Genomic DNA, 19,739 nt, shown 5'->3' with positions numbered 1-19,739 from the left:
GCTCCTTCCTGCCAGTCCCTCACCAGGACGCTGCGGCTTTGCAAAGCCTCCGACCACCGCCTCGGCTCTGCAGCTGAGGTTTTTCAAGCGAAAAGTTCGTGGTAGTGCCCGAGTGGCTCAGCAGCAGAGCCCAAGTGCCGCAGGTTCTGCTTCTGCAAGGCACCGGCGCTGCTGCAGGTGAGCCCAGGCTGAAGTTTCGGAAACGCTCAGCCCTCCGGAGCTGGTTTTTGCTCTCGAGGGCTGTGCTCCCTCCGAACAGGCTCTCTGGGTGGGAGCACGAGCACGGCAGGATTTACAGCCCCCCCTCCATGCCATGCACCCCCAGTGGGCTCTGTTCCAGCTGAGGCCGGCTGCGGGCACACTGGGACTGTCTGCGAGCACCTCGCGTGCGTTCTGCCACGGCGGGTGGGGAGGAAGCAGGCGCTGGGTGCCTTGCGGCGAGCAGCAGCTGGGGACACGGGCTCCAAATCCACCAGCACAGAGCTCGGCCACAGCCCTGGCCTCGTGAGGAGCATCAGCAGCAGTCCCTGCAGCAGGAGGGATCGGGGTCACTAATGAAGCCGGGGGAAATGAGCTGTGCTGCCTCTGCATCGCCAACAGCCTGGCAGCCCTGCAGCACTCGTGCACCTGGCTCAGCTGCCCAGGACCCTCAAACCCTCCCGGGGTCCCCAGGTCCATGAGAGCACCCTGAGAGCATCGTGCACGAGGCTGAAGTAGGGGTGATGTGGGGCTGCCAGCATGCAGCTCACTGGTGGTGGCTCCTGGGCTGGCACCGAGGGACAAAGGACCTCGTGCCGTGCCGCCCGCATTGCCCCACGTCCCACCCCGGTGATTTATGCACCAAGGGGGTGCTGCTGGTGCAGGAGCAGCCGCCAAACCCGGCGCCCTCCCCGTCTCCACCGGCCACCGAGCTGCCGCCGGGCGCGGGGCACCATCGATGCCACCGAGGTGCTTTGCTGGAACCCAGTCAAGTGTGGAAAGCGCCGTCAGATTTTCCACTGCTGGGCTCTGGAGAGCGTCTCCGGCGCGTCCCCGCCGAGGGGCTGTGCTATTTACAGCTCCTCGCTGCGAGGCTCGGCCGCACGGCAAACGGGGCTGTCTCTGTGGCTGCTCCGCTAACCCCGGTGTCACCCCAAATGTGTCCGGAGAGCTGTGCGTGCGCAAACGGTGTGTGCACCATCGGGTCTCCATCCCAAAACTTCCTTTATGGGGTGGGGAGGAGGTGTGGGGGTGCTGAGCGCTGTGCGCAGGACTCTGCGGTCACCGACCCACCACAGGGACCCCCCCCCACCAAGGGGTGAGGGGGTCCCCAGGGTGAATTGCACCAACCTGGGCTCTGCTGCTCTCACTGGAAGGGGAAACTGAGGCACGGTGAAGGATGTGGCTGCCCCTTGGGCACGGCAGCGACTGGCCCAGCTGCTGCACCCTGGCCTGGGTGGGGAGGAGATGCCAGCACCGGGGAGTGAGGGGCGCTTTTTTTGGGTGGGGGGAGCTCACTGGAGCAAATCAGCACCTTGGCATTCGGGGTGCCCAAAGCACAGGGGATTTTCTGCTTGGGGGAAGCCTCTGCCCCCCACACCGTGCTGCACCCCGGGCTGCCGCCGTCCACCCTTTGTCCTTGGGGGCCCCCCCCCCACCAGCAGAACCGAGCCCTTCCCTCCCCTCCGGGCGCCCCTGCGGCCGCTCTGCCTCTTTAAAAGGACTCCAGGCGTGGCTGCGGGGCTGTCATCCTGTCCCTGCTGGACCAGGGACCGGACAGCCCCGGACAGCCCCGGACAGCCGTGCTGGCACGCTGCGGGCAAGCGGGGACCGCAGGCACCACGGGGACCGCAGGTACCAGGGCTGACCCTGTTGGGTTGGGGGGGTCACAAAAAGAGAGGGAGAACAAAGGATGGGGACCCCAATAGTCCTGACCCGACTGGTGTCCTTACTGGGGGAGCGAGGAGAAGCTTGGGGACATTTGGGGACATTTGTGCCACCGGTGGGCTGGCACTGGATGAACACCCTGCTAGGGGATGGGGGGGCTCGGTGGTGATTTGGGGAGGGCACTGAGCCCTCCGGGGGGGGAGGCTGCGTGCCCGCTGGGGGTCCGTCCCCATGGGCACGGTGCCCCCGTTCCCCGGTGCTGACCCCCGGTCCCGCAGCGTGGCCATGGGCGAGTGGGGCTTCCTGAGCTCGCTGCTGGACGCGGTGCAGGAGCACTCGCCCATGGTGGGCCGCTTCTGGCTGGTGGTGATGCTCCTCTTCCGCATCCTGGTCCTGGCCACGGTGGGCAGCGACGTCTTCGAGGACGAGCAGGAGGAATTCGTCTGCAACACGCAGCAGCCGGGCTGCAAGCCGGTGTGCTACGACGCCGCCTTCCCCATCTCCCACTACCGCTTCCTCGTCTTCCACGTCGTGGTGCTCTCGGCGCCCGCCGCCCTCTTCGTCATCTTCGCCGTGCACCAAGCGGCCAAACCGGGGCGCGGGGGTCCCCCGGGGGACCGAGCCCGTCGCCTGCAGGCTTTCTACGTGGGCAGCGTGGTGGCGCGCATCGCGGCCGAGCTGGCCTTCCTGCTGGGCCAGGCGCTGCTCTACGGCTTCAGGGTGCAGCCCCTCTTCGTCTGCCGCAGCCGGCCCTGCCCGCACCGCGTCGACTGCTTCGTCTCCCGGCCCACCGAGAAAACCGTCTTCATCCACTTCTACTTCGTGGTGGGCTTGGTGTCGGCGCTGCTCAGCCTGGCCGAGCTCGCCCACCTCCTGCGCAAGAGCCGCGAGCCCCGAGCCCCCCGCTGCCCCCGGCCAGGGGAACGGGCACCGGCCCCCGGGCAGCCGGCGGGGGTCTCGGAGGAGCCGTGCCCCCCGCCACGAGGAGCCCTGGCCGTGTAGCCTGGTTGGGGAGGGAGACGGGGATGCCATCGCTGGCACGAGTTGGGGCTGTTCTCAGCCGTGGCTGTGGTGGGGAAGCGGCCGCACTGTGCCCCCCCCCCCCACCCGGTTCCTGTTGTGGGCGGCGGATGGGCCTCACCCGGCGGCTGCTGGAAAGAAAAACGGACAAAAAGGAAAACAAACAGGTCCCTGACACCCCCCTGCTGACCCCCCCCCTCCAAATCCCAAAGTCCTGCTCCGGCCACGTGCCATGAGCGCGCCGGGGCTGGCCCCCGGCACATGGTGGGGGGGGGGAACGGGCACGGCTTTTTGGGTGCCGGTGGGACCCCAAAGGACGTCCCCAGCTCAAATTTTGGGGCCAGACAAGGCTAAGGAGGGCAAATTCCCCCCCCCCAAACTACCCCACAGCGAGGCTACATCAGGACTGTGACACCCCCAACCCAAATCCCCCCCCCCCAGATGCCCCCATATCAAGAACGAGCCGGGCACTAGAATAAATAAACTTTATTCTGGAGCCAGTCCCCCCCCATCCCCGCGTCCTCCCCGTGCCGGCCGGGCCGGGCCCCGCTCCCCGCGGGGGCGAGGACCCCGCAGCCCCCGCCCCACCCTGGGGGGGGAGGCCAGGGCAGGGTCCCACCCGGCCCCCCCCGACTCTAAAACCACTAAAATCTCAACAACAACAACGAAAAAAAAAACAAAAAAAAAATTAATAATAATAAATCGTGTGCCCTCCCCCCCCTCGCCCTCCCAGCCCCCTCCCCGGCAGCGCCCGCCGTGCCCCCTCCACCTGCACAGGCCTAAAAACCCCTCCAAACTTTTACAAAGGTTTTAAAACGTATTTATAGATATTTATAGATATTTATATATATATACTTTGCTTTCTTTCTCTTTTTAAATGACTCTGCTTCCTCGGCGTGCGGGGTCTGGCCGGGTCCTCCCCGCCGGACTGGGACGGGACGGGGGCGGTGGCTCTGTGGTCGCGATCCCGTTTGTGCTGGTGCTGGTGGGGCTGGGGGGGAAGGGGGTCGGGGGGGGGTCCCTGGGGTCGTGGCAGAGCCCCGGGGTGTGTGTGGGGGGGTCCCCATGCCCCTGAAATGTAACTCAACCGAAGCACTGCGCAGCCCCCCCGGGGCTGGAGAGGGCCAGGGGTGGGCGCTGCTCCCCGCTGGGTCCGGTCCGGTTGGGGAAAAAGGGGTTTGGGGTGAGGGGGGGGGGGTCCCGGGGCTGTGCCAGCTCTTTGAGGGGGCTGCGAGGAGTCCGTCCCCACTGGGGGGGCTGCAGCCTGAGCCGGGGAGCTGGGCACACATCCCCCCACCCTGCTGCTCCCACCCTCAAATTGTGCCGGCGGCCGGGCTCTGTCCTGGTGCGCGCCGGGCGCGGGTCACGGCGAGTGCGTGGCCGGGCTGCTGCGGTTGGAGCTGGGCGAGAGGCTGGGGCTGCAGCTGCCCGGGGGGGGTCCCAGGCTGCCTGCTCGGGGGCTGCCCGGCTGCCCCCCCAGCGTGTCCATGCCCTCCGAGTTCTCCAGCATCTCCTGGATGAGGGGCGGCATCGAGCCAGGGATCTCCATCTTCAGCGTGATCACCCGCTCGGCGCCTGCGGGGTGATGGGTGGGGGGTCAGGGGGTGGTGGCACCCCCCCCCAAAACTGGGATCCCAAAAGCAGCAACCCCTGAATGGGCAACCCCAAACCTGCAACCCCAATCTGGTACCCCCAAACTGGAACCCACAAACCAGCACCTCTGAATGGGCACCCCCAAACCAGCACCTCCTAATGGGCACCCCCAAACCTGCAACCCCAAACTGGTACCCCCAGACTGGAACCCCCAAACCAGCACCTCCAAATGGGCACCCCAAAACATGCAACCCCAAACTGGTACCCCCAGTCTGGTACCCCCAAATGGAACCCACAAACCAGCACCTCTGAATGGGCAACCCCAAACCTGCAACCCCAGACTGGCACCCCCAAAGCAGCACCTCCAAATGGGCACCCCCAAACCTGCAACCCCAGACTGGCACCCCCAAAACAGCAACCCGAAACCTGCCCCTCTGAAGTGGTACCTCTCAATAGGCGCCCCCAAACCTGCAACCCTGAACTGCCACCCCCATAATAGCAACTCCAAACCGGCACCCCCACGGTGCCACCCCCACACCGCTCCTCTCCCCCCCCTCAGCAGCTCCAGGGCAGAAGGGACACGGGGACACGTCCCCAGGGGATGCTGTGGGGGGGACCCCGGAGGCTGCTGTGCCCTGGGGAAGGACGGGTGACCCCTCCCCAAAATGCTGAGCCCCAGGGATGCTCCCCCCAAGGACGCCAAGCCCCAGCTGGGTGCTGCCCCCCCCCTCCCCGGCGCTCACCCTTGGCGCTGATGCTGCGGAGATCGGTGATCTTCATCAGCATCTTGGGGAACATGTGGGGCTTGTTGGGCCTCCTCTTCCTCACGTAGATCTTCAGCGCCTCCAGCAGCGGCTCCTGCAGCTTGTCCACTTTGTCGGGCTGCTCCAGGTCCTGGCGGTCTGGGCAAGAGGGAGGGGGAACATCGGTTACAGGGGGGAGCCTGCGTGCGTCCCGTTGCGCCCCCCCACCCACGCAGGGGGTCCAGATGTGGCCCAGCTCCCCCAGCAGAGCACCGAAGGGTAGGTCAGCAATTTGGGGAGGGGGCTGGCTTGTTTCTGTAGGGTCTCTCCTGCACAGCTTTGGGTCCGGGGGCGCGGTGGGCAACCCCACAGCCCCCTTTTCACCTCCCCAAAGGGGCACCCACCTCCGCAGATGAGGCAGATGGCGCTGAGCAGCCCCGTCTCGGCGTCGTCCATCTCCAGGGGCAGCAGCTGGTTGGCGAAGGCGAAGACGAGGTCGGTGAGGGGCCCGAAGCCGGCGTTGTGCATCTGCGTGCGGTTCAGCGTCAGCCCGTCCGAGAAGGTCATGGTGTCCTGCTCCGGCGTGTAGCGCGTGCAGATCCGCAGGATCTGAGGGAGGGGGATCCAGGTGGGGGGATTTGGGGAGCAAAACGGGGGTGCTCAGCGCCTTGCGGGCACCGTGCGCCCTTCCCCACTCACCCCCTGACCCTGCTCTCACCAGGATGTCGAGGCAGGCGGCTTTGAGGAGGGTGATCTGGTCGGCGATGGTGAGCGTGGTGAAGCCGGGGAGCTGCTTGGCGAACTCCACCGTCTTGATGATGCACTTGGTGGACAGCTCGCTGAACTTATCCCACAGGTCGATGTCCAGGGACACCCGCTGCTCCGAGCTGTTGTTCTGCGGGACCGCCGCGGGGAGGTCAGATTGGGGTGGCTGGGGGTGCCCGGGGGGGGTGGTCCCAGCTCCCCCCAGCCCCCTCCCCGCGGCGGCACTCACCGTAGTGTATTTGCCGAGCTGGCACAGGGCGGGGAAGGTCTCCTGGTGGGCTTTGCGCACCTTCTCCACGAGCTCCTCCACCTCGGGCGTGATGATGTAGCTCTCCGAGCACTCCGCCTTGGGCACGTCCTTCTTCTTCTTGTTCCTGTCATTGCGGACGGCTGCGGGGATGGATTTTTAGGGTCAGCGCCACCCACACCCAGCCCCGGGACCCCCCCCCATCCAGCCCCCCATCACCGGCCCGCCAGATCCGCCGCACTGACAAATGGCCGGTGGCGCGCGGCTTCGCTTTAAAAAAAATAAATTAAAAATTAAAATAAAAGGCCTGCAGTCATTAGGAGGCGATTAGGGGCGACACCGCATCCGTCAGGCGGGTGGGGGGGGCGGGGGGGGCGCTGCTGGGGATGGGGGGAGATCGCTCACAGCCATGCAGCGAAATCCAATAAAGTGGAGAGGAGAGGGGGGGGTGCTGGGGTAACCAGGGAGGGGGAATCGCAGCCGTTCATCACCGCAGGCAGCTGGCAGAGGGGGGGGGACACCCCCTGTAGGTGCCGTTGGAGCCCCCCCAGGGTGCTGCCCCCCAAGCCCAGCAGTGCCCCCAGCCCCGGGTGGGGGTCCCCCAGCGGCACGCAGATGGGGCAGGGCTCTGGGGGCGTCCACGGAGGGCCAAGCGAGGCAGCTGCGCCCCCCTCCATGCACAGCCAGCATCACCCCCCCATTTATTAACCCCCCCCCCGATGCCGCGGTGTGCGGGGGGGGTGCAGCCGGGCACCATGACAACTGGCACGCAGACGCCAGGAGGCCTCATCGGCGTCATTTATCTCTGACATCATCCATCACGCGTCGCCCGGGCAACGGGCGGGCGCTGACACAGCCCCCGGGGGCTCTCCCCGTGTCCCCCCCCCCCCCCAACACCCCTCGCTGGGGGGGGACACCAAGGGGGCGGCTGGGATTGCCCACGGCACACAGGGTCCCCCCTGGCTGCATCCAAGAAGGGGATCACCGCAGCCCCGTCCCAGTTCCTGACCCCATCCCAGTCCCCGTCCCCATCCCAGTCCCCGTCCCCATTCCAGTCCCTGTCCTCATCCCAGTCCCAGTCCCCGTCCCCGTCCCGTCCTGCCCCACACTCACACTCCTTGGACATGCCGACTTCGAAGCACTTCTGCAGGCGGCAGTACTGGCACCGGTTGCGCGTCACCTTGTTGATGATGCAGTTCTTGTCCCGGTGGCACGTGTACACCATGTTCTTCTGGATGCTGCGGCGGAAGAAGCCCTGGGGACCCCCGCAAGGCCCCGTCAGCGCCCGGAGGCACGGCACGTGGCTCGGCGTGGCACGGCACATGGCACGGCACATGGCACGGCACGGCGCATGGCAGGGCGCATGGCACGGCATGGCACAGCATGGCACAATGTGGCACGGCATGGCACAGCCCCCCCGGGCCAGCCGGGTGCTCACCTTGCAGCCCTCGCAGGCGCTCACGCCGTAGTGGTACCCCGAGGACTTGTCCTGGCAGACGAAACAGGGCTTGTAGATGCGCGGCAAGGGCGGCGGCGAGGGCGGGCTGGGCACGATCTCCTCCGAGCTGGTGCTCTGCGTCTCCACGGCTGCGGGGATGGAGAAACGCTCAGGAAAAGGGGACCCCCAAGTTGGGAACCCCCCCTGAAACGGCCCTGCTGTGCCCCCATCCTGCTGGCCGGCCGTGGGGACGGGTCACCGGGGGCCTCCCCAGCTCGGCACGGGGCCGGCGGGGAGAGGAGGCGAGCTGGGAAGATGCAACTTGACATTTCCAGGCCACGCAGAGCCGATGTGGAATTCAGGCAGACAAAAAAAAAAAAAAAAGAAAAGAAAAAAGAAAAAAGGGAAAGACAAAAAAAAAAAAAAAGAGAGAAAAACCACATCCCAGGAGCCCCCCGCGCCGCTTTGATCGCGTCTGCAGGGAGCGCGGCAGCCTCGTGGCCCCCCCCCCCCTCCGCTTTGCACGGGAGGGGCCCGGCGCCGCACACTCGCTCGCACGTGCGGGCACGCACGCGTGCAGGGGCCGGGGGGGGGGGCTGCAGGCGTCGCCCACCCCCCCCCCAGGGATGGGACAGCACCGTCCTCATCCCCACACCCCCCCTCCGTGTGCTGCAGCAGCCCCGGCTGCGTGCGCCAAATCCTGGTGGCACGCGCCCCGTCGCCTTGGGCACCCCCGGGACCCCCCCGAAACCCCCCCCGGCTGTTGTCGCCGGGGCGGCCAGGCACGGGTTAAGCGCTCCCCGGCTCCTCAGGATGTTTGCGAATGTTTTTCGTCAGGGCCGAGCCAAGTGAACCAGTCAGACAGGATATTAAAGGCCGGGCCCGGCGGGGGAGCCCAGCCCCGCGCCCCAGCCCCAGCCGCGCTGCGCCCCACAAAGGGCCCCGCGGCACCGGGGATCGCCCGGCGGCACCGGGTGCTGTGGGACGGGACTGGGGGGCTCGGAGCCACGTGGAATCGGCCTGGGGGGGTCGTGGGAGGTGAGGGGGGGCTGCACCCTAACGCCATAGATCGGTGGGAAGAGCACATGGGGGTCCCCAACCCCGGCGCGGCACCAAAAGCGGGGTCCCGCTGGGTGCCGGCGGCACGGGGCGCACCACCAAGGTCGGGGGCGCACGCGGCACCGGGGACAAACGGGGGGGGGCACAAATAGGGCCGAAGCCACCCAGAAAGCCAGCGTGTGTCCCCCCCCCCCCAGCCACGGCACGGCTCGACCTGGCTGCCGAGGACACGGGGACGCTGCCAGCACCGCGGGGACGTTGCCAGCACCGCAGCGCCGGGGCGGATCACGGCTTCCCCCGGCGCGGGGCTGGGGCTGGGGCGGAGGGGGGGCCCCATGGGGGCCAGGGGCTGGGTTCTTGGGGTGGGGGGGTAGAGGGCGGGGTGGGGGGGGACACGGCCAGGGCCGAGCTTGGCGGGTGGCAGGGAATAAATCCCCGCTGCCACTGGGAGCGGAGCCATGAAGGTGACGGCGCGCGCGGCGCCCATAATTGATCGCCTCTTTTCTATAATTTAAGAACTTCCTCGCGGGTTGGATGGGCTGAGCGCAGGGGAAGGGAGAGGGGGGGGGCGAGGTGGGAGCCCCCCCCCCTGTCCCTATGTGTGTGTCCCCCCCCCCTCCGAGCACTGCGGGAATCCCCGGCCACCGCCACCCGCAACGGGGACACGGCTGTGCCAGCGGGGAGGGGACCACGCGCCCCTCCCTCGCTGCGCTGTCAGGCCTTGAAGGGGGGGGGGGCAGAGTAAAAAAAATAAAATAATCCCCCCACTCAAAAAAAAAAGGTGCTGAGCGCACAGGATGGGCGCAACCCCCCCATCTCACTCCCATGGGGGTGGGTGCATGCAGCCAGGAGGGGCTGCTGGGGACACCAGGGTTGTGTCTGTGTCCCCCCCCCCGCCTCCGCCGCCTCCTGAGCGGGGGGGGGGGGCCCGGTTTTCCCCCCCCCCCGCAGCAGCAGTAAGAGAGGAAGCGGCCCCAGCTGCTCGCCAGATGCTGCAGCTCCCGAGCATCCCCGGGCGGGTGAAGGCGCCCGCCTCCGCCCCGCAGCCCCCACCGGCCCTGGGGGGCACCCCGAGACCCCCCCCCCGGACACCCCCACCCTGAGACCCCCACCCCAAGCGTGGGAAATCGCCCCCACGGCCGGACAGACGGACGGACGTCGCGCCCCATCGCGGGGGTGGGTGTCCCCAGGGGGGACCCCGTTGGGGTACGGGGGCACCGCACAATAAATGGGGGGGGTCAGGAGGGTGGGGGAGGGCTCGCTGGGTGCCCCCACCCCCGTGCCATGAGGCCGAGCCCCAAAGCGAGGGGCCCGGTGGGCGCCCGCCCAGGCTGCCTGCAGATAAGGCTCCCGCATGCCCCAAATTCCTGGGGAAGGGGGGGGGGGGTGAAAAAGGGGGGGGGGGGGCAGGAGCTGCAGGGTGCCCAGCCCCAGGCACTGGGGGGGGCCCAGTTCACCCAGTAACCCCCCCCACCCCGGTGCTGGGGTGCCCCCCACCCTGTGCCACCGGCCGTCCCGGCTCACCGAGGTGACAGCGGGGGCCACCCCACACCCGTGGGACCCTATAACCCCCCCCCAGCAGGACACGGCCCCCCCCCCAGCAGGACACGGCCCTATATAAACCCAAGGTGCCCCCCCCCCGCACCCTGGGGACCCGCCTCGTGCCTCAGTTTCCCCGCCAGCGCCACGGCCCCGCGCCAAGCAGACGGCGCCGGGGCCAACCCCAGCCCTGGGGGAAACTGAGGCACAGCCTGGCTGCCCCCCCCCCCCCCCTTTTAATTGTGTCCCCCCCCCCCATGGCACCGCGGGCTGGGGACACCTCGGTGTGACGTCGGGAACGGGGCGTGCGGCCAGGGATCCCCGCCAGCACCCGCTGCCCACGAGGTCACGGTCACGGTGACCAAAGCCCGGAGGTGCCCCCGGGGCCAGCAGTGGTCACGGTGCCGGGGGGGGGGGGGGGCCCAAAGTGGGGGGGGGGGTTTGGGGGGGGGGGCACCGCAGCCTCCCGGTGCTGCCGGCACCGCCACGCAAAACCGGGGTGGGGGGAGGATGGAAGGGATGGGACCCCCCCCCACCCCATAAGGGGGATCAGGGCACGGCAACGGAGCTGGGGACGCCCTGAGCGCTCCGGGGGGGGCCCTAAAGGTGGCCCCCCCGGCACAGAAAATATGTGCAGGGAGCCCCCCCAGCCCCGGCCCCCGCGGCAGCCCCGGCTGCAGACAAAGGCCCCCTCGCGCCGCGCTCGCCGCCGATAAGAGCGGAAAGGTCGAGACAATGGGGGCAGCCACTGCCCCCCCCCCCAACCCAAAATACGAGGGGGGGGGGGGCCCACAGCCAACAGGACCCCCCCCTCTGTACCCCACAAAGCAGCGGGTGCTGCTGCAGGGAGGGCGAAGCGGCGGCACGGAGAGGGGCGCAATGCCCTGTGTGTGTCCCCCCCCCCGCCCCAAAAATTAGGAGCGAAGCAGCCCCCCCCACACACAGCCCTTATCGGGGGGGGGGTGAAAGTCCCGTGGAGCGCTGCAGGACTTTTCCCGAGCCCTTATCAGCGGGCATGGCAGCGGGCCAGGGTGGCTGGGTGAAGGGGGGGGGGGCACACACCATGGGGCCCCCCCCCCACCCCAACACGCCCCCCCCCCCCCCCCCCCAGCCCCAGCAGCCCCCCTCGCACACGTGCTGGAGGCACAAAGCAGCGCTGCCCCCACCCCTGCCTGCTAAAAGCAGCCCCCCCCCCCGGCACCCAAGGGACACAGAGGGGCTGTGCCCCCCCCCCCCAGGACCCTCAGGACCCCCCCATTTTAACCCCATGTAGGGAAGGGGAGCGGGGTCAGGGAGACCCCAACCCTGCAGGGCTGGGGGGGGGGGGGTCCCCGCAGCCGGATTTAGGGGGGAGCAAAAACACCAAGGGGGGGGGGCAGCGCTGCTGCTGGGGGGGCCCCCGCTCATGGGAAGGGCTGGGGGGGGGGCAGCTCCCGGGCCCCCCCCTCCCCAAACTCGCCCAGCCCCATGGGCCCCGAAATAGGGCAAGGGTTTATGGCCGAGCTGGCGGCACCCAGCACCCCCCCCCGCACCCAGCACCCCCCCGAGCTCAGCACCCACTGCCCAGCCCCCCCCCTGCACCCAGCACCCAGCCCCCCCCCCAAATCCTCAGGACCCCCTCCCCATCCCCAGCAGCCCCCAGACCCGTGGGGGGGGGGGCGGAAATTCCAAGAAGGGGGGGGGGGGGTCCCAGGAAAAGAAGGGAGGGGGGGGGATCCCGGGATGGGGAGGGGGGGATCCCTGGATATGGGGGGGGGGGGATCCCAGGAGGGGGGGGGGGGTGTTCCCCGTGGGGGGGGGGGGTCGCGGTACCTACAGCGGCCGGAGCTGCTCCAAGGGGGGGCGCGGCGCGGAGCCCCCCGTGGCGGGGGGGGGGCCGCTGTCCGGCAGGAGGCAGCCCCGGGCCGGCCCGTAGAAATCCATGCGGAGGAAGGGGCCGGGGGGGGGGGGCAGCCCCGCCACCTCCGCTCCCTCGTACATGGCCCAGGGAGGAGGAAGAGGAGGAGGAGGAGGAGGAGGAGGAGGGGGGGGGGGCGCGCAATGGGGGCCCCCCCCCTCCCCTTCCCTTCCCCCAGCTCTCCCGGCCGGGAGTAGAAGAAGGAGGAGGAGGAGGGGGGGGCGGCGGAGGCGGCCCCGGGGCTCTCAGAGCCCCCCCCCGGGGCGAGAGGGCCCCCCGGGAGCCCCTCGCATCGCTGCCACCGCCATGGCCCCCCCCGGGGCAAAACCGGGGGAGCTCTGGGGGGGGGGCGCACCCGGAGGAGCCCCGGCGGAGCGCGGTGTGCGCCCTGAGCGCACGGCCGGGGGAGGAGAGGGAGGAGGAGGAGGAGGAGGCGGAGGAGGAGGAGGAGGAGGAGGCGGAGGGGAGGAGGAGGAGGAGGAGGAGGAGGAGGAGGAGGAGGAGGAAGGCTCTGCGGCTCCGGGCCCTCCCGAGCCGCCTCCCCCCAGTTTTAACCCACTGCGCGCCGCGGGGCTGCCCTGCCCCCTCCTCCTTCTCCTCCTCCTCCTCTTCCTCCCCCCTTTTCTTCCTCCTCCTCTTCCTCTTCCTTCTCTCCTTCCTCCTCTTCCTCTTCTTCCTCTTCCTCTTCTTCCCCTCCTTCCTCCTCCTCCTCCTCCTCTTCCTCCCCCCTCTCCCTCCTCTTCCTCTCCTTCCTCTTCTTCCTCCTCCTCCCTTTCCTCCCCTTCCTCCTCCTCCTCCTCTCCTTCCTCCTCCTTCCTCTTCTTCCTCGGAGCCCCGGGGGCAGCCCGGGACAACGACGAGGGGGGGAGTTGGGGATGGAGAGGTGGGGGGTTCCGGGGGGGGGGGGGGGCGGGGCCGGGGGCTGCCGGGGCTGATTTGCCTAATGGCATGCGGCTGAACTGCGCCTGAACCCAACGGGGAGGGCTCACCTCGGCCTGACCCCCGGCCCCCTGCACGCGCGTGTGCACACGTGTGTGAGTGTGTGTGTCTGTGCACACGTGTGTGTCTGTGTGCACGCGTGTTCATGCTCCTGCTGCACCCAGGACTCACCTTGCACACGCGTGTGCACTCCTGAAGCACACAGGGCACGCGGTGCGCACACGCGTGCGCACTCCAGCAGCTAACAGGACACACCTTGCACACACACGCACACGCGTGTGCACTCCTGCAGCTCATGGATCACGCCTTGCACACACGCACGCACACACGTGTGCACTCCTGCAGCTCACAGCCAACCCCACGTGCACGCCTTGCACACACGCACGCCCCAGCCGTGCATTGCACACGCGCATTTTTGGGCACGCGTGGCCTCGCCGTGCGGCTGCGTGTGCACATCCCACCTACACGCGTGTGTGTGTGCACACCAGGGAGCCCCCCCTGAACCATGCCCAAGCACCCAGGGTGGGGGTCCCAGCCCCCCCCCCACATGCCAGGAGCAGGGCACACGCGTGTGCAAGGCCAGACCCTCGCGGGCACCACCGCGTGTGAGCACCCACGTGCACGGCCCACGGGCGGCCCCCCCCTCAGCCCAGGCAGCAAGTGAGCAGCCGGGGCTTTTCTTGCCAGCCTCCCCCCTAAAAAAAAAAAATAAAAAAAAGGAGAGGGAGGGAAAAAAAAGAGAGAGAATGAGGAAAAAAAAAAAAAAAAAAAAGCCCGGAGGCGCGTGTGTGTCTGTGCAAGAGCGAGCGCGGCGGCGGCCGTGCTTAGCCAGCAGGTTTGGGAACAAAAGCCCAGCGCTGCTCCAACTTCCTGCAGCCAGCGTGACAAATGGCTGCTGGGCTCGGCCGCGCCAAGCACAACCGGGCTGCCACCGGCGGGACGCGGCACCACCACCACGGCACGGCCACGGCACGGCCACGGCACCGCCAGGGCACCACCAGGGCACGGACATGGCACAGACATGGCACAGACACGGTGTGGCCATGGCACGGCCACGGTGCAGACACGGCACTGCCATGGCTCAGACACAACACGGACACTGCACAGACACGGCACAACCAGGGCACGGCCACGGCACCACCACGGCGTGGCCACGGCATGGACCCAGCACAGACACAGAACGGACACGGCACCACCACGGCGCAACCACGGCACGGCCACGGTGAAGCCACGGCACTGCACAGCTCGGGGCCACGGCACAACCACGGCACGGGGCACGGTGCAGCCACGAGAGCGCACAGCACAGCCACGGCACGGCCATGGCACAGCCACAGCACGGCCACGGCGCAGCCACGCTGCAGCCACGGCACAGCCACGGTCCCGGCCCTGCCGCCCCCGCACGCCCACGGCCGCCCCGCGCCGGGCAGCGCTTCCCGTCCCGCTGCGGCGGCAACAGGAAGAATGGCAGATCATAAAAAAAAAAAAAATAATAATAATAAAATAAATAAATAATAAAAAAAAATAGAAGCCGTAATGCAGAAGCCGGGAGGAACTGGGTGAGAGGGGGGCGCCCGCACGCAACTCTGCGGGGCCAACGGGACGGGGGGACCCCTACGGGGACCCCCCCACGGCCCTGGGGTTTTGGGGAGGGTGGGATGAGGATGGGAGCAAGGTGGAGACCCAAATCCCACGGGGGACCCCCAAAATCCCACGGGGGGGGGGGCACACGGAGGCCCCCACCCCATACCCACAGCGGTCACCATGGGGTGCACAGGCTCAATCCCCACACAAGCTTCGGGGATGTGGCGAGGACCCCCCAACCCCCCCCCCCAAAACCCCCCTCTCCCAGCCAGGCTGGGGGTCCCCAGCCCTTTTCCCTTCCGCAGCGCCCCCGAGCAGCACCTGGGGGCCCCCCGGTGCCCCCCCCCCTCGCCGCCCGCCCCCTTCAAAAGACCCCATTTATCCCCTTCAGCGGCTTTTTGAGCGCGGCGCATTCCCGGGCGGCCCCCCCCCGACCCGCCCGTGACAGTGATAGAAAACCCCGCTCCTTAATGGGCTTTCCCAGGCGCCGCGCCGAGCCCCCATCCATCTTCCCAGCCTGGGGGGGGGGGAAAGAAAAAAAAAAAGAAAAAAAAAAGAAAAAAAAAAAAAAAAATGGGTGGGGGGGACATCAGGGAACCCCCCCAAACCCTCCATCCTGCACCCACCTCCCCAAAAAAAAGAAAGGAGCTCCCCCCCCCCCACCAAGCCCCTGCCCTGAGCTGGGCCCCCCGGCCCCCGCGCGCTCCCCGCCCGCGGCCCCCGGCCCGCAGGGAGCACGTTTTGCTCATTAATTTTTAAGAAGAAAAAAAAAAAAAAGAAAAAAAAAATTAATTAATTAACGGGGCGCTGCGGGGGAGCGGCTGCGGCGCGGAGGAAACCGGAGCCAGCGGGTAGGGTGACAGCAAAACGGGGGGGGCACATTAAAAGGAGGGGGGGGACACGATAAGGGGGCCGCCGAGCCCCCTCCTTTCCACCTCCCCATCTAGGGGGGGGGGCGAATTTCCCACAGGCAACCCCTGGGAACCAGGATGGATTTGGGGAGGGGGGGTCCCCAGCAGCATCCCAGGGGGTTCCACGCCCCCCCCCTGTAAAAAGGGACCCCCGGGGACCCCCCCCTTTGGCGGCGCAGACGCAGCCCTTGCAGCAGCAGCAGCAGCGCACCCCCGCTGCTCAGCACCGAGCACACGCACACAGAGGGGGGGGCACGCACACGGCACGGGGGGGGGCACGCACACTGGTGGGGGGGGGGCTCTGCACGCGCGTGTGCGCGCCCCCGCCGCAGCGCGCACGCCGCCGCCACCTCTGCACCAAACGCGCGCCTGCGCCCTCCTCCTGCCAGCCCCCCCCCCGCAAGGAGGGTCTGCACGCCCCCGGGTGCCCCCCCCCGAAGACTGTGCCCCCCCCACAATCCTAGGGCACCCAAGGGTGCAAGCGCCCCCCCGGACACCATTAAGTGGGGAGGGGGTGAGCAGGGAACCCCCCCCCGTGCCATGCGCGCTGTAGTGCCAAGGACAAAGCACCCCTGGGGGACACATCCAGCACCCCCCCCCCGCCATCCCAATGCCCAGCCTGGATCCTGGGGTGCCCCACGGTGGCCCCCCCCGGCCCCAAAACCGCTCCCCCCAGGCCCCCGGGAGGCGGCTGCAGCCCCGGGAGGGCCCCGCTGGATGGGCCCCGCGGCCCCGCAGCTGCAGCACATCTGGCGCGGGCGGGCTGCGGGGGGGCTGGGGAGCACGGGGAGGGGGCTGGCGGCTGCGGGGGGGGCTCTGCGGCCCCCCCACCCTCCCCACCAGCACCCCCCAAACCGCAGGGGAACACCGGTTGGTCCCATGGGGGCCACATCCAACGGGACCCCCCCACCCCAAGCGCGCCCAGGGTCCCCGGTGCCTCTCCAAATTTACGGATGCGCTCGAAGGGAAACTGAGGCACGGAGCCCCTTCCAGGAGGAGGGGGGTGGGGGGGGGGGGGTGGGACGAGTGCCCCCCCCGTCCCGTCCCCCCCCCTCCACCCCATTCCCACAATGCGGCGCGTCGGGAATGGCCCCCGAGCGAGCGCGGAGGAGGGGCCCCACCCGCCGCCACCCAGTCGCTCAACTGGTCCCACTGGGTCCCACCGCCGCCGGGGCGGCTCCGGCGGGGGACAGCGCCCGGGGCTGGCCCTGCCCAGGCCTGCACGACCCCCCCCCCCCGGGTGTTTTTTTTTTTGTTTTTTGTTGGTTTTGTAGTTTTTTTTTTATGGGGGGGGGTTAGCCCCCACCTCCTCACCCCGCCGGCGCTTGCCGCAGGGTGCGGGAACGGGGCGCGCGGAGAGATGGGGGGGGGTTGGGGAAACTGAGGCAGGATTTTTTTTTTTTTTTTTGGGGGGGGTGGGGGGAAAGCCCCCCCCACCCAACACGCTGCCGGCGCGGTGGGGCGGTGCCGGCCGCGGCCCCGTGATGGACGAGGCTGTCAGGGGGAAATTGAATCAGGAGCAGGGAGGCCGAGCGGCTCCATCGCCTCCCCCCCTCCAGCGGCCGCCGCGCCAACAAAAGAGCGCAGCGCGCGGCACCGAACCCCCCCACACCCCAAACCCCCCCCCCACACCCCAAACCCCGTGCCAGCACCCTGTTTTGGGAACAGCCCCCGGCCCCTAAGCGGGCCCAGCAGGGCCGTTATAAGCACGGCCACTAACAAAGGCGGCCGGGCAATTAGCGCGCCCGCGCCCTGCCTCGGTTTCCCCGCTGGCGGCGCCGACGGGGCCATGGCGAGCAGCCGGTGCCCCCCAGCCCCTCGGTGCCATGTGAGGTTGTTCTGCCCCCCCCCCAGCCTTTTTTTTTTTTCCTGTGTCTACAGCAATTTATAATATAGAATATATTTATAAAGCTCGCTGAGGTGGGGGGGGGACACCCCCGTGCCCGGTGTCACCATCCCGGCACCACAGCGGCACCGCAGGGCCGGCACCGGAGCATCACCACGGGGCCAGCACCCACAGCACGGACACGAGGGGTCCCCGCACACACCCCCAGCTCGGATCCCGACCTCAGGACCCCCCCACCATCAGGAGAACCCCCCCCCTCATCAGCAGAGCCCCCCCCCAATTTGGTACTCACTGGCCGGCGAGGGCGTGCTGTATCCGCTGACGGGCAGCTGGTGCTGGATGCCGGGCAGGGTGCTGGGCGGCGAGAGCCCCCCCAACATGTGGGGGAAGAAGAAGGCGTAGGGGGGCACGGGGTAGCCGTTCAGGTGCCCCCCCCCGGGCGTGGGGCAGGAGCTGCTGTTGCTGGCCATGGTGGGGGCCTCCGGTGCTGAGGGGGGGGGGGGGGCGCTCAGACGTGGGGTGAGCAGGGCATGGGGCTGCCCGGCACCTGTCCCGGCACGGCCGCGGCTCCTGGGGTGCTGCAGGGGAGGGGGGGGGCAGAAAAAAAAAAACAAAAAACAATGAGGGGGGGGTTAAAATACAGGCTGGGACCCCCCCAACCCGCTGCCCACCGCCCCGTGCCTCAGTTTCCCCAGCACTGCGCCCCAAGGTGGCCCCGGGGGGGCGCAGCGTGCCGTGGGATTAACACCCCCCCCCCCCAGATTAACAGCAGCAGCACCAGTCGCTAATCCCAGTTTACAGCCCGGGCGGGGGGGGGGCAGGGGGTGGGGACCCCCCCCAGCACCAAACACGGGGGCACATGCGGGTGGGGGACACCCATGGGTGCCGCGGGGTCCCCTGAGGACAGCGACCACACCGGGACACTGAGCGTGACAGGGGGGCTGTGGAGGGGTCGGGGGGGGCACCTAATTGGGGAGGGGACCCTGACACCCCCCCAGGACCCCCCCAGCCCCCCCCCCAGCACCGCCCAGCCGGGCTCTGGGTGCTGACCCCATACCATGGGTGGGAACCCCGCAGCCGGGCAGGGACCCCACAACCCCCTCCCTACACCAAAACCCTGGGGAGGGGGGTGGGGTTTGTGGGGGGGGGGGGTAAATTTAGTTTTTTTTTTTTTTTTGGGGGGGGGGGGGGCCCGGGGCTTTCACAATCCCGGGCTGGCTGTTTATTTAAGCGCTGGCGCGAGGCCCGGCGGGGGATGTTTATTTGCCGAGAGCGCTGGCTCCCGGCCCCGCGGAGGCGGAAAAGGATCCAGAGGAACAAGGCTGGGCCGCCCGGCGAGGCGCTGGGGAGGGGCCCGGGATGGGCACGGCCTTGCTTGCCCCCCCCCCCCCCCCACCCAAAAAAAAAACCCCCCTTCCCAAAAAAAAAACTCCCTCCCACCCCAAGGACCGGGGGCACCCGCAATGCGCCCGCGCCCCGTATCCATGGGGGCACCCGCAATGGGGTGGTGGTGAGGGGGGGGGACACGCACAAACGTGCTGCCCCCACCCCCTCCAAGGTGGGCACCCAAGGGTGGGGGGCACCCAAGGGTGCTGGCACCTTGCTGGCAGCCAGGACAACGCCGGAGCCGGGCACGGAGAGGTGGTGAAGGGGGGGGGGACGGGCGCACCACGGGGTCCCCCCGCGGCACCCGAGGGACCCCGGTGCCAGCCCAGCGCGGGGGCCACCTGCGGCCCCCCCACCCCGTCCCCAAATTGTGCGGCGACCCCCAAAGGGGGCTGGGGGAGGGGTTGGGGGGGGAAATTAGGGGCGGGGGGGGGCGGCGCGGGAAGCAGTGTTGATGTTTGCCGGTGCCAAGTGCTCGCCGGGCACGGCGCCAGCGCCCAAATTACTCAACCCGCGCCCGGCCCCCCCCTTACAAACCTTCCCCCCCCCCCAAATCACCGCAGGCCTGAGGACAGAGCAAGGCCAGCGGCACGGCCACCGCCTGGGGGGCACCTTCCCGGCACCCCCACGGGCCCAGCACCACCCAAGGGGGGGGGGGGCTCTGGAGAGAAGGGGGGGGCTGGGGGTAGCTGGAGCTGTGCGCCCCCCCCCCCTCCGGTGCCCTCCTGCTGTGCAAAACGGGGCAGGGACCCCCCGGGGGCTCCCCAAATGGGGGGTCCTGAGGACCCCAAGCCTGTTTTGTGCCAGGGGAAGCAATAAGGAGGGAAGGGGGGGAGAACGGGGGGGGGTCCGGGGGGGGGGCCCACGCTCGCCCTCGCCGGCGCCTTTTCCTCCAGTCCCCCCGGCAGG

The 19,739-nt window shown here is 68.9% G+C and overlaps 2 protein-coding genes across 3 annotated transcripts; one reads left to right on the top strand and one right to left on the bottom strand.

Annotated features, from left to right (window-relative positions):
- The first annotated feature begins 2,151 nt into the window (after nucleotides 1-2,151).
- On the top strand, nucleotides 2,152-2,868 carry GJD3 (gap junction protein delta 3). Its single transcript, XM_032202521.1, has one exon. It carries the CDS (start codon nucleotides 2,152-2,154, stop codon nucleotides 2,866-2,868), a length of 717 nt encoding a protein of 238 aa, XP_032058412.1.
- A 772-nt stretch (nucleotides 2,869-3,640) lies between these two features.
- Nucleotides 3,641-17,914, bottom strand: RARA (retinoic acid receptor alpha). Of its 2 annotated transcripts, none has more exons than XM_032202927.1 (8): nucleotides 17,737-17,914; nucleotides 7,673-7,821; nucleotides 7,348-7,489; nucleotides 6,217-6,377; nucleotides 5,941-6,117; nucleotides 5,627-5,831; nucleotides 5,223-5,381; nucleotides 3,641-4,461 (listed from the first exon to the last, which is right to left on the bottom strand). In XM_032202927.1, exons 1-8 carry the CDS (start codon nucleotides 17,912-17,914, stop codon nucleotides 4,250-4,252), a joined length of 1,383 nt encoding a protein of 460 aa, XP_032058818.1. In that variant the 3' UTR covers nucleotides 3,641-4,249. The 2 variants fall into 2 exon arrangements, with proteins under 2 accessions (XP_032058818.1, XP_032058820.1); XM_032202929.1 differs by lacking the exon at nucleotides 17,737-17,914 and adding an exon at nucleotides 12,083-12,262.
- Between the last annotated feature and the right edge of the window lie 1,825 nt (nucleotides 17,915-19,739).

This window comes from Aythya fuligula, chromosome 24, assembly GCF_009819795.1.
Source record: "Aythya fuligula isolate bAytFul2 chromosome 24, bAytFul2.pri, whole genome shotgun sequence".
Lineage (NCBI taxonomy): Eukaryota > Metazoa > Chordata > Aves > Anseriformes > Anatidae > Aythya > Aythya fuligula.
Note: the sequence above shows the minus strand (reverse complement) of the source record. Positions and strands in the feature narration are given on the sequence as shown.